The sequence below is a fragment of the Embiotoca jacksoni genome, unplaced genomic scaffold, assembly GCF_022577435.1.
Source record: "Embiotoca jacksoni isolate LCO1_2020_lvr unplaced genomic scaffold, fEmbJac1.0.p SCAF_49, whole genome shotgun sequence".
Lineage (NCBI taxonomy): Eukaryota > Metazoa > Chordata > Actinopteri > Embiotocidae > Embiotoca > Embiotoca jacksoni.
The window spans coordinates 640,132-653,586 of record NW_027185402.1 but is presented as its reverse complement, the minus strand read 5'-3'; the positions used below and the strand labels follow the sequence as shown (position 1 = coordinate 653,586).

General features: G+C 38.7%; 1 protein-coding gene across 1 annotated transcript in view; it reads right to left on the bottom strand.

Annotated features, from left to right (window-relative positions):
- The window catches only part of LOC138210923 (collagen alpha-1(XXV) chain), a 148,740-nt gene that overhangs the window by 9,468 nt on the left and 125,817 nt on the right, over window positions 1–13,455 (bottom strand). Inside the window, exons 17-33 of the mRNA XM_069170359.1 lie at window positions 11,574–11,618; window positions 9,971–10,033; window positions 8,669–8,737; window positions 7,945–7,989; window positions 7,357–7,401; window positions 7,004–7,081; window positions 6,486–6,509; window positions 4,830–4,874; window positions 4,631–4,675; window positions 4,317–4,397; window positions 4,163–4,225; window positions 3,943–3,993; window positions 2,647–2,673; window positions 1,933–2,013; window positions 1,527–1,562; window positions 982–1,035; window positions 840–893 (exon numbers count right to left, since the gene is read on the bottom strand). Of these exons, the coding sequence (XP_069026460.1) occupies window positions 840–893; window positions 982–1,035; window positions 1,527–1,562; window positions 1,933–2,013; window positions 2,647–2,673; window positions 3,943–3,993; window positions 4,163–4,225; window positions 4,317–4,397; window positions 4,631–4,675; window positions 4,830–4,874; window positions 6,486–6,509; window positions 7,004–7,081; window positions 7,357–7,401; window positions 7,945–7,989; window positions 8,669–8,737; window positions 9,971–10,033; window positions 11,574–11,618 (906 nt within the window). The remainder of the gene's footprint in view (window positions 1–839; window positions 894–981; window positions 1,036–1,526; window positions 1,563–1,932; window positions 2,014–2,646; window positions 2,674–3,942; window positions 3,994–4,162; window positions 4,226–4,316; window positions 4,398–4,630; window positions 4,676–4,829; window positions 4,875–6,485; window positions 6,510–7,003; window positions 7,082–7,356; window positions 7,402–7,944; window positions 7,990–8,668; window positions 8,738–9,970; window positions 10,034–11,573; window positions 11,619–13,455) is intronic.

Genomic DNA, 13,455 nt, shown 5'->3' with positions numbered 1-13,455 from the left:
ATTATACAGTTGAAAATAAAATGGAAAAATACAACTTTCTGTACATTACTGACCTTTATCTCAAACACAAGTTTTGCGAAACATAAACACATTTCAGTTTGCTGATTGTGTTTCTGCTGAACAACAGAGCCCAAATAATAAAGTTTCTTGCATTATCACCGAGGACAGGTGCAACCAAACAACTGATTTCTCAAAAACAGAGCATGGAGACAAATCTCCATCCACATTTCATATATTGCTGTTGGTGTTTGATGATACACAACCACACAGGTGGATATTTCATATAATTATATACATTGCTGATACCATCTGGCTTATAACATAATGTGTATTTTTTGTTTTCTTTTGTTTTCTTTTTTTTTTTGTATTCTGTGTTTCTTGGTTGCTTGTATATATATATATATATATATATATATATATATATATATATATATATATATATATACATATGTTGACTGTTTCTTGGTTTGTTGTATATAATATATATAGATATATAATGTACTATATATACTGTGCATTTTATATTTTATATTTATATTTTTTACTGCTATTTACTGCTATTTTATTTTATTGCTTTTCTATTATTATATTATTCTATTCTATTATTTTATTCTATTGTTTCTATTATTGTCTTATTGCTTCTGTATGTATGCTGCTGTGGCGAAAAAAATTTCCCCTCGGGGATTAATAAAGTAAATACCTACCTACCTATCTACCTACCTACCTACCTATTAGGACGGTGTGTTCAGAGAGACTTTAGAAATTTGACTGTAACTTTTTTTTCACCAGTTAGAAGTCCATCTGTCTTCAAAGTGTTAAGACATATTTGTTAAACTTACAGGAAGTCCATAAGGTCCTCTTGGTCCTGGCTCGCCAGATGCTCCTCTCTCACCCTGGTACAAAAAAAACAAAACATTGGCAATTAAAGTTAAAACCTATAACATCATCATCAGTCAGGTCATAATTAAATGCCAATCTTACTATGTCACCCTTCGGCCCAGCTGGCCCAGCTGGACCTGAAGGCCCGTCCATGCCCTGCGGAGAGGAGAGTTGTCATGGTGAGTTACATCTTTGGACTCATAGCAGGTCTTTCTACATAATTTCGATTTTCCGAACAAGTAGCAGATGGAAAGCAAAAATCATGTTTGGCCTCCACGTGAGCAATATCCCCACACTTGGTTTGACCTACAACTAGGACACAGAGCTAGTAGACGTGCATTGGCCACAAAGGACATTTACAACACTGCTGACACAGTTAATGTATGAGTGTGTGTTAATGCAACACGCGACAAAACAAGAGCTTTGAAATGCCTGCTGCGACTGCGTTGTGTATGGTCACTAACCTTTAATATTCTCTAATTAGCTAAGTCCAACAGAGGCTTACATGACTTAGTTTTTTGGTCACAGTGACATACAAAGAATGAGGTGACATGGGTAAAAAAATTGAGGAAAAGGGGGACTTTATGGAGAGTGAGAGAGGTGGATAGAAGTTGGGTGGTGAAGCCTCTTGGTCACATGACACTCACCCTAATTCCGGGCTTGCCGTCCAAGCCGGAGGCTCCCTGTGTGGTTATGGAGGTATGAGTGACATGAACAAGGCGGGATTAGTACCAGATGAACACTGTTATTAGGACAGGTTGATGGCAGGGTTTACAACAACTAAATTACACTGTGTTACAGGGAGCTTGGCAAAGTAGTCAGCACAGGCAAATGAAAATGAGGACAGAAAATGGAGAAGGCACCGTAGACACACACACACATACACTCACACACACATAAGCAAACACACACACACACACACACACTCAAATTTGAGCAACAAGAAATATGACAGGGCTGAAATAGAAATGAGGGTTTTCTAGAAGTGCCTGAACAAAACACGGGGCAAGGCTGTGTGGTTGGAGGTATACTGTGGTGCACTGCACTACTTACAGGGAGACCCAATGGTCCACGGTCCCCTTTGTGTCCTGCTTCCCCTCTTATACCCTTCGCACCATGCAAACCAGGTTCACCCTATGAAAACAGGAAAAGATAACCGCAAGGTATCTGCAATTGCACTTATGCTTCTTTCTTTTGGGTCTTCTGGGCTCCTTCGTGTGCATCATTTCAGTAAAACCTGCACCTGGATCCTCATCATACATTATTCATGAGACAATAATTGACATGTCCTCCGACACATTATTTTCTATGACAATGATAAATGTTCCCGAGTTGAAGGGACAAGACTAAAAAAAAATACTCAAGACGACCTTAAAGTATTATTCTTGACCTTAGAAATGAAAAGTTTAACAACTTCTTTTTTTTCCATTTTTAGACTGAGGTCACAAGATAACAGATGTCTTATTTCCATGACAACAGAGTAACTCTATTCACAGAGGAACGGCCATGAGGTGAAGTTCAAATCCTTGAAAACATCAATGAAGTTCAAGTTAAGATCTCCTTGTGCTGACAGATTTATTGTCGAGCTACTTTAAAGATATATGTGACAACAAGCACACTATGATGTATATGAAGCATACTAACTGTTAATAAACTGTGATTGACAGGATGGATACAATAATTTAAAACAGCCTAAAAATGCACAAACACAGAACACATACTTGGATCATGATGTAACTGTATGTGTGCTTTTCTGTTGAGACTTACCTTTGGTCCAGGGAAGCCATGAGGTCCCTGAAAAACATAAACAGATAAATATAAGTTTGTAAAGTACCTTCCCAGACTGTGATCATTAATAGGTATTTGTCTTTCCTCCTCTAAATCAGTGTTCTATCTTTCCACCTTTCTGTATTGTGGTTCAAACAACAGCAAATAAACTGTTGTGAAACCTGTGATGATGGAAGGGACGAGTAGAACAAGCAGCACAGTGAATTTCCCACAATCGAGTAATGACAGGCGCTCCGCCCTATGTTTTATTTCAATTTTGTTCCGAGGTAACTTCAGACAAGTAAACACTGCTGTGGAATTTTACAGAAGTCCAACTGGTGTACTGGTCCTCAGACAGATGGAAGATGTAATCTGTGACTGACAGAAAATGTCTTTTGCAGACTCTAAATACCCACAGAAGTTACTGCAGTGGATAAAAAAAGACACATTTCCAGTTGTGTCTGTCAGCATTACGGCTTTTAAAAGAAAAGTGTGGTGACTGAGGCTACTGTCATAAGCTGAGGTCAGTATATGCAGGGAAAATGTACAATTTCTGTGTCTGACCAGACTTTAAACTTGTAACAAGAATCATAGACACGCTACAGTGTATGCTTTGCATGTGTTGCTGTAATTGGGGTGGGCTTGTTTACCACAGGGAGGAGATAAGTTTGGAGTGTTGACACATTGTGCAGCACCTCATTGCACGACAAGCTGTTATTAACAGAGAAAAACATTTCTCTGCACCTGCAGATGCTGCATGTGAAACATTTCATTGGATAGGGGTCTAGTCATTTTATTTTATGTGTTAAGTTTTTGGAATGTGTCAAAGGCAATGGTTCTCAACTGGTGGGTCATGACCCATTTATGGGTCACGGGCCATTTTGAGTGGGTTGCAGATTTGTGTGTGAAAAAGAAATGGTGAGAAAAAAAGTAAACTTTAATTTTGAAGTCTACAGAACTTCTGCTGCTGCGCTTTTATTGTGAAAGACATATTTCCCATGACTCATGCACATGCAGCAGCTATTTACCTACATCAGTAGTTAACTCTCATTTGAGCATTTGCAAACAGGGTTAAGTTTAGATCAGTCTGACTTTGTATTTAGTTCAAGATAAGTATTTTTTTTTTTATTTAAGATGTCACACTATTCAATGTAGTAAACATGAGGTGCATTGCCAGTTTAAACTTATTTGAAACGCACATATTCCTGCAGTTTGAGTTATTTATGCCTTTTTTTTTCATCAGGTTTTTAACAGTGTACCTAAAAACTTTTTAGGTTGAGTTTTGGAGAAACTCACCATAGGTCCCGGGGGTCCATGGGGCCCTGATGACCCTGGGGAGCCGGTAATCTGAAAATATTAGAAATTATATCAGCAAATTATGATTCATTCAATGCATTTCACTTTAGCAGTACAATATACAATATAACAGTAATTTGCAATGTGGTTTGTTACAAACAGCATCAGTAAAAAAAAAAAGTGAGCATATCTACAGTCTGTTATTATAAATGTTACTTACAGATGGACCTTGAGGACCAGGTAGTCCTGAATCTCCTTTGTCCCCTTTTACACCATTGACACCCTGAGGAACAAAAGCTTCATGACACCTGTTGTCTGAGATCTTTGAAGTGTGAAGAAACAAACCCATTTCAGAGGCTACTAGTGATTCTTACAGGTAAACCAGGTAAACCAGTTGTTCCTTTCTCGCCTGAAGCTCCAGGCATTCCCATGTCTCCTTTAGAACCTTTATAGCCCTGAGGGGACGGAAAAGAAACAGAGAATTTTGATTCAACTGTTTATACTATTCCTCATTTGGCTCTTTATGCAAATGTATTTTGTATTGTAGTCAAAAACATCAAGACTTAAATAGCCTCAATGTCAGTGAACCGCCTAATAAATATAAAGTGATATACGTAAAGGTCACAGTTCTTCATAAACTTATTCAAAAGTGAACCCATCTATACATGAAAATAAAAGATCCACTCACTCTTTCTCCATCAAGTCCAGGAAGACCAGGCATACCACGATCCCCCTGGGACCAAAGAGAGGGGCAACGTTTTTATAAAAACCTTATAAACAGATTTAGAAATTGTCGAGAAATGATATGTTGTGACCTATAAAAAGGTGCCACTCGATGTGATATTCACACACAAAAAGAAAACTTTGAACATTTTTTTTTTTTTTACCTTAATGCCCTCTGGTCCAAGTGGCCCAGGAGGCCCTGGAGGACCCTGGACAGGAAGAGAGATTTGATCACGTCTCTATTTAACAGATGAACTTTATCTCTGCATGATCAGCTTAATATCTACTTTGTCGAGTTTGAATGCACCACAATTGGATTCTAACAGGGAGAATTGCCTGTCATTAATAACAGAAGGAACGTCACACACGAATGATTTGCAAAACAGTAAAAAAAAACATGTTAGAATTATAACAGGATGCTCAACTGAAAGACACATGCAGAAGTCATAACAGCGAGAGCACGTGGAAATAATTATTATCAGCGACAGAATTATATATTTTGATGTTAGGATGTGAGGGCTCCATGATCATGTCGCAAATAAATCATAAATTTGACAGCATTGAAAGCGATAACTCAGGGAAATGGAAGACATTATTACCATGAAAACTCAGCCATTTGTTTCTAAATTCTGCTCTAACTGGAAACTTCAGAATGATTAATGAGTGCAAGCAAAATCCAAATGTGTGTAGATTCGCTTTTGATGAAGAAGTTTCTCAGAGAATTTTCAGTTTGAAGCTAAATATGCTATTTATCTACCAGGCAAACCAACATAATGTGTTTATCATTGTGGAATAAAACCAAAAGTGCCACCTTAACAGAGCAGAGCACAAATGAAGAATGGTTTTCCAAACTCAGCACACTTATTTCTATTTTGGTATGGAGACTTAATTAAGTATTTAAATTTAGCTCACGTAGCCTAACTTATATACGTATAATTAAATACTAGGAAGACACTAAAATGTGGCAAACTAAAACTGCTAATTTCCTTTTGTTAATTTGTGGTAAATAAGGGTGATTTTCCAAGGAAATGTTAGTTTAAGATGCGTGATGCCAAGTGGGCACATTTTCTACCTCACTAACCAAAATAACATGCAAGGCTACCACTCTGGAATAATAAACTTCACTGAATGAGGCACAAATGAAGAGCAAATTTACAAACTCGGAACAATATTTACTTGGTATTAATGCACTTTTTTTTGCATGGAAAATAATTCATATTGATTTAAGTGACTTACCTTATATAGTGAATATATTTATTTTATAATTAACCGTCAGTTATTAATTCAAGAAACATTTTAGATTCACACAAATGCAAAACTACAATAATGAAGGTCTTTAAACTCGATTTTGAACGGAGCTCTTTAAAACAGAGTGTGCTAATAAAGCAGGACCCATCTTACAGTATCTATAACCATAGCAGTGAGTATTTTTTGGTGAATATTTCCAAACAGATTTTCCTTTAAATTAACACCAGCCATGGCTTTTGGAGCACCTGACGTAATAGGATTTTGACCTGAAGTGGACTGAGAGTGTTTGCAAAAGAAACATTATCATGTGATGGTTTTAAAGGATGTTTTATGGACATTCAAGGAGAAAAACCAGCAACTCAGGCAGCAAGTCAGGACGGTTACACAGAAGCATTATCGCAGCACTGAATACGGTTTCATCAACTGTTAAGCAAACAAGTTGCTAGGTGAGGGAGCACAAATACAACAGGGCAGCGCAAACCAGTGTTGGGATTGGGTTGGGCCCATGCTCGGACAGAGATGAATCACTGGTGGAGATGACACAATACACAGAACACACAAAGCCTAATTACCGTGACTGTAATAGTGGTAATCTTCTGCAGTTGCCAAAGGAGTGGAAATGGGGAGGAGGTGAGAGATAAGATTGCAAAGGTCACATATTAAAGAATACCTTTGCGTCAGCATATTTCTGCTCACAAACTCCCTCTGACTTGGTTTAAAATAAATGTTTACATTATTTATGTGTATCATCTATGTAGTGCTAAATTGTTAAAGTAGTTGCACTTTAATTTTACATTGTCTTACCAAACATTACGATTTAAAAATGTGAATTATCAAACTTATTTACTTTTCCCCTGCAAATGAATCAGAACAATCATTTTTTTGCATTGTAAATATGAATGATTTGCAATTTGACGAATACAAAGTAAAAATCTTGGTGTATTGTGAGTACGATGTAGCAGAAGGTAAATTACTCACAAGTAGCCAAATCCCAAACGTAAATAATTTGTTAAGTTTCTTCATGTCCCTTTACTCTTACAGATAAGAAAAATTTGTGAAACGAGCTGCATTAAGTCATGATTTGACCGACCTGTAAAGCCTCCTGAATGTTGCCATTGTAGTCAATGATTTCAGTGGCTCCTTGGTCTCCTTTCTGCCCGGGTGGGCCCTGCACATCAGCAACATTAACATACATTTGTAAACAAATGTTATATCTAAGACCAATATCAGAGTGCCCCTGTTCCAAAAAAAATCTGCTATAGGTTAATTACTGCCCCCTGGTGTATCTGTTTGCAGTAATAATAACTGCCAGCAGTGTAACACAGTATGTCATTGGAAATTTAAGTTTTGAGTATTAATAAGGACGCAACATCATACAACTAAGAAATAAGTTAAAGAAACAGAGCAGCAGAACAGAGGCATATCTTTGATACACTTGCTTACCCTTGGGCCAGCAAACCCCAAGTCTCCTTTATCTCCAGTCTCCCCCTGATGTGTGAAGACAAATATAAATATTTAGAGCTAAAAAAAAAAAAACTGCCATTACTGCTGCAGCTACACTCTCAATTGTGTAAACTGAAATGCCTGCAAATACTCTAGAAATCTCTGAAGTGGTCTAAATGTTTCAAAATGAAACTGTTACATCATACCTTGCTGTCGTGCAACATGTTCTGATCCAGCTGTATGTGTAACTATGAAACTGAAATTTAACTTATATTTATTCTGATTTTGTCATTAAGTACCACAAGTACAACACTATAATGATACTTGCAGCGTTGAATATTACACACAGATTTGATGATATCAAACTTTGCACAGTTTGTCTACAGCTTTAACACAATTTAACACGAATCTTAAAATTCTTGGCATTTGACATCCTACAAGTTCAAGACATTAGAACCAGCAGTGATTACCAAATGGCAGAAATCCAAGACCACGGCAAAATGTATGATGCTGGTTCTTTAAAACAAAGATCAGCTAATTATGATGCTCCATCCACTAAATTAAAGAAAACATATCAGCCACTCTCACCTTTGGCCCTTTAGGACCAGGTGTACCAGCTTCTCCTTGTGAACCCTACAATGAGTGAAAAAACACAGATAATGAAGAGAATAGTGGTTTCAGGAACACTACAAAAGAGCTGAGTCCTTAAGATATGAACATAATTCTGGAGAACATAAAACAAACACTGTTCCATTTCATCATAAAAAATTCGATGCATTTCTCATTCACATTTCACAGGACATATCATCAACCTCTTGCGCTCCTCCCGAGAGAGCAACACAGTCAGTTTCACTAACACAAGCAGCTTTTAATATGCCTTAACTGCCAAGCAAGGGAGAATGTGTTTATTTGAACTCTGTCACAGACAAAGGAGGGGTTTCACTTTTAATAGGATGTGAAGCAGATCTCTGCGTTGTATAAGTTTAGACTGGAGCTTAAACTACCTGCCGGGTCAGTGCCAGACATAAACAATGGTAAACTAATTTATATTGCATTTACATTACCACGGACTCAAGGGAATGCAATGGATTTATTACAGACTATAATGGATTAACCAGCTTTCTTTGTTACTAAAAGTGACTGTTTGATGAGATGTGAAGGCATTTTACTTTAATTCAAAAGTATGTGTGTGCTTTGATCAGAGAGGCTCTAGATGGCAGCAAAGCAACAAGCAGGCAGCTCATTGCTACAGGATCAGGTTTATATTTAATTCATATGGGCATGAATGCACATGTGTACTTCAGTTACTGACCTTTGGTCCGACAGGTCCAATTTCTCCTCGGTCACCCTTCCCTGGTGGTCCGAAGTCACCTTTCTCACCCTACAGAGACAAAAGACCAAACTGCTTGATAACAAAGCTGAGTTCCTGCTGTTCTGCTTTAACCTGCCACACAGAGCTGCTGATCAGTTTCTTTTTAATGTCAGCAGAAGGTCTACGGTGCATCTCCTGAGCATCACGCGTGATCAGTTTCCTTCACGCAACGCAGCATCGACTGAAGGAATCTGCTGCAAGAACTCCTCACCCTTCTCGAGCGTTTGCTTACTCGACGGATCGACATGGAGATATGCAGAGTCAGCACAATCTGCTCACTGGTAGACGTGAGCCTCGACAAGGTTGAGTGTATTTTTTAAGAAAAAACCCAAAACATCCACGTGGATCAAGTTTTCTTTGTCCTTCAAGTTAAATAAAGACAAATGCATATTGTTTTGTTCTGTAGGTGTGTGCACTTTTCTTTCAAAGCGAAGTGACAGAAGACGGCCAATAGAGGGGGATGTGGTATAACTCTGAGCCCATACTGTCTCCAACTTATTGCTCATACTTTAAACCAGGAGGGACACAACCAATTATTCACCCCTGTTGATTCAGTTAGGCTTTGGTTTCTTTTCAAATAACTGCTTTCTAATGACAACTTATCAGTCAAGCAGAGAGCTGATTGTAAATCCACATGTATTTTGATGAATGTCACAAAACTTGTTATCTTTTACATCATGAGAAATCCACAATAAAATATAAGGTAAAAACCCTGGTTGTCTCATGTGAAAGCTAAGAAGGCCAAATATTTCCTGCTTTTCTCGTTCTTTTTGGCTTCATCCTGACATTTCATTAAGAAACAGAGAATGCCAGAGGACAAAGCAAGACTAATACATCTTGATTATCAATGCACAGCAAACAGCCAGACGCAAAAGGACAATGCGAATGTTAATTCTCATGTGCGTGGATTGTCACCGCTGGCTCCACACAGTCTGATAATGTCACAACTCAAAGGTAGCAGCAAAGGATTAGCTCGCTCTGACCACTTCCAAGAGACATTTTGAAGAAACAGGTTTATTCACCTTGGTAAAGAGAGAATAAAGGATAATGAGACCAGACACACTGAAGAATTAGCAATTTCAATGATGCTCACACTGATGGGACGTAATAAATCTGGCAGAGAGGTTGCATCTCATTATTATTGATTTGAATAATGCACGGTGTCATTCTGAGCAGAAAATACCTCTCACATTGTGATAAACAAGACTGATGTGATCACTGTGAGAACATTAAGTCACCCACCTTAGTTCCTGGGAGTCCTGGAAGCCCTGGCTCTCCCTGGGGGCCGAGGAATCCAGGCTCACCCTGAAAAAAACCCAGCAACTATTACTCATTTTTCCACAGGGCATTTTTGGTGTCGTACTACTAATGAGCGCAAAACACACACACAAGATGCATGGCCAAGTATATTCATTACGACAGGCATGCACATCTCTGCTCGCACACTTGTACATGCACACAAACACACACTCAGGGAACACGTGCATAAATCACACGCAGACACACTATCAGTGGCTTGCTAATTCATTGCCGTGCTTTCACGTACTGTGTATATTCACGACTCTCTCCTCTGAGCCGAAACAGACGATACGACTGACCTTGTTAGAAACTCATCAGGGCACGCAGAAGTGTTCTGATTAAGTGTGTGTGAAAACCACCGTCTGTGCCACTTATGAAGAAGCTTGAACATTTTTTTGCACTTTCACTTATGAGGAGCGAGCTTCCAGTATGAGGTGCGATGTTGGATTTGATTTGATTTGCATTTGATTGGGAAATGACTTGACTGCAATACAATGTGACACCATCGGCAACCAGAGTTCCCACCTACAGTACATCAGGCACTCTGGAAGCCCTTTGGAGAGGCGATGGACGTTTGCCCCCCAAAGTTTTAAACTTTGATCGAATAAACAGCAAAAGAATGCGGAGCAGAACAAAGTGCAAGCCGTGCGTAGAACCTACGAGTGCTACGTTAACAAAATACTGTTAGAATCCATCAAGCATACAGTACAGGACTCTTAAGTAAAAACAGGAGTATATAAAATATAAAATGAAAGTTTTTTTTTTTTTTTACAAGGCCAGCACATAAGCATTCAAAGAGTAAAAGCAAAACCAAAACAGTAACAAGCATCATCATCATGCCTGTGTGAGCATTCCTTGCATTCACGTTATATTTCAAGCTAATGGTCCTGAAATAAATTGGTGTGGTTGCTATTCTTTAACCATAAGATGGCAGTGACTTATTATGTGCCATTTGTGCATTTAGTTTCACCATCTGTTGTTGATACAGTAAAAAAAAAAAAAGAGAGCAAACTCTTTCTCTAAATCCATAAAAACAGAGATTGAAAAATTCTGAATAATCAAATAAAAATCAAACTTCCTGTTTCTTTACAAGCAGTAGTTTTGACACATTTTGCACACAAATTCTTGATTGCCACCTCCAGGAACGAGACTTAAGTGTTTGCCAGGGAAGCAGTGACTCAATCATTAATTCGTAGACCTGTATGCTATTCACAAATCTTAACGAGACAGTTTCCCTGCTGACTTCTGGCATGCTCAGATCAAAAGCACCGCCTGTTTGATTTTGTCATTTTGCCCTAAACTCCTCGCCTTTCACTGCACTGGTATTACTGTGCCTCTACCACTGCTGCAGATTTAATGTTAAGAGTCTAGGTACAAATCCCACAAAGCAGGAAAGGCAAGATTATGAGACCTTAATGTGTCACATATGAGGCATGACGATGGGTCAGCTGAGTTTTGCTCTGAACTCTGCTACAGGCGAGCTGAAGCGGATGGACAGGGACGACACCGGGGGAGTGACTGGGGATAAAAACAGCGAAGCATTTACCTTTATCCCTGGGAGTCCAGGCAGCCCTGGAAGTCCTGGCTCTCCCTACACAGGAAGAGTGTGACATGTTACAGCCAAGCCAAGCTAAGCTGAGTCAAGCCTCATTTGTAGGCTCTTTGGGGTTCTATTAGCTCTACACTTTATTTTCTATTTGTGTTTTCTCTGGCTATCAACCACTTGTAATTCTGAAAAGTGGCCTGCTGTCCAGAAGTGTGAGTTGACTGTCATTTTCTTGCGGTAAGCATTCGCGGAAGGTACTGCACATGCACTTTCATACCAACTCATGCAGCCGTGGCTTGACAGCGTGATTAGTGCTCGTTATAACACTCAACCCTTCACAAAGTGCAATGGAGTTATATTTTTTATGATTTGATTGATTTGGGCAGGTGTGAAAGGTTCTGGTTTCTGGAAGGGAAAACTGTCAGATACTTTGGGTTAACGTTGCAAAAGCGGTTTGAGAGAGCTGCCGTGGCTTCAAGGTCATTAGAGCTTGGCAGTGTGCGAAGTCGAGAGTTGGCCTATTTCTCCGTTACCAAGGTCGGGTCACTGTCAAGCTGAGAACTCCAGACTACCATAACCAAAGGTTTGAGTAACGCACAGTCAATTGAATCGACTGTGGAAAACTCTGAGGTCAAGTCCCTTGTGAGGCCACTTTCAAAATAAGACATTCAGACTTGGGATAATTTAACGCTCAAATAAGACTATTGTATTCATGGAGTATAAAAAGAAATGATTATCGCTTCACAAGAATGATCAACTCTTATGGCACTCAAGGGATCAAAGAGGAGACTGGAAATTTCCATTGTGGCTGATGAAAGCACTGGAAAATGAATCAATTAAAGTCTTTCTTGTGGACTTCACCAACACATTGAACACCATCCAATTGTAATATTGAAAAGGGAACAACAACTCAATCTTATGATTCCCACTATGATGATAAATACAATCGGTATTTGTGTGTCAGCAAGCAGAAAGGATGTAAAATTAAAGTTAAGATTAAGCAGTTATAAAATTAGATAGGCCTCAACTGATTTCTTTGCAGCAAAAAAAACCTAGCACGTTCACTAAAAAGCCAGTCAGTCGGGAACCAGTTTCTCCAAACACAGAAAAGAGAGGGGAAATTAATGGCAAACAACACATGGGATTAAAAAGTGGAATTAGATGAGGCACTGGTGCAGCAGTCTCGTCAATAGACAAGTCTTTATTTTGTAGGAAACAGCTCCTCTTCTGCTGCATGATTATTTTATTAGTGTCTCATCAGCAGCTGTTTGTTCAGCAATATTCTCCTGATTTTCTTTGATGCTTCAAACAGTGGTTGGGAGAGAGAGGATATATTAGCAAACAATGCTTAAACAAAGAAAAAACCTCTGTGTTTAGATGCAGAATAACTGGGATGACCTGGTGGTTTTAGATGTGGCAAATACAGGTCACAGTAAAATGGAGCAAAATAAGAAAACAAAAGACAGAAGATTAATATATCCAGAGGTGTTAGTGTGACACCTGAGACCTTACACTAGCTCGAAACAAGTGTGAAGCCAAAGTAAATGCAAAATGAGTTGGAGTGTGTTGTTCAGAAGGTAAAGTTGAGGTGTCAGGTTCTGCTCAGTGAGCTGCACCCCCATGTCCAACCATCCTTATTAAACTTTAAACAGTGGGGTTAATCTGAGGTTTGCATGCTCTTCGCCAAACTTAATTTATGTTACACAACCGACTAGAGCTTGTCCAGATGTGTGTATTCACTGGAGAAAATGAACACTGTTGAGAAAGCTGCTGTCTGTTGAGTATTTACTGCTTCTGCATGGACAAATATCTTCTTAACAAAGTCCCTTATCAATATGCAAACCATTATAAATTGTAACAAGGCATATTTAACAAAAATATA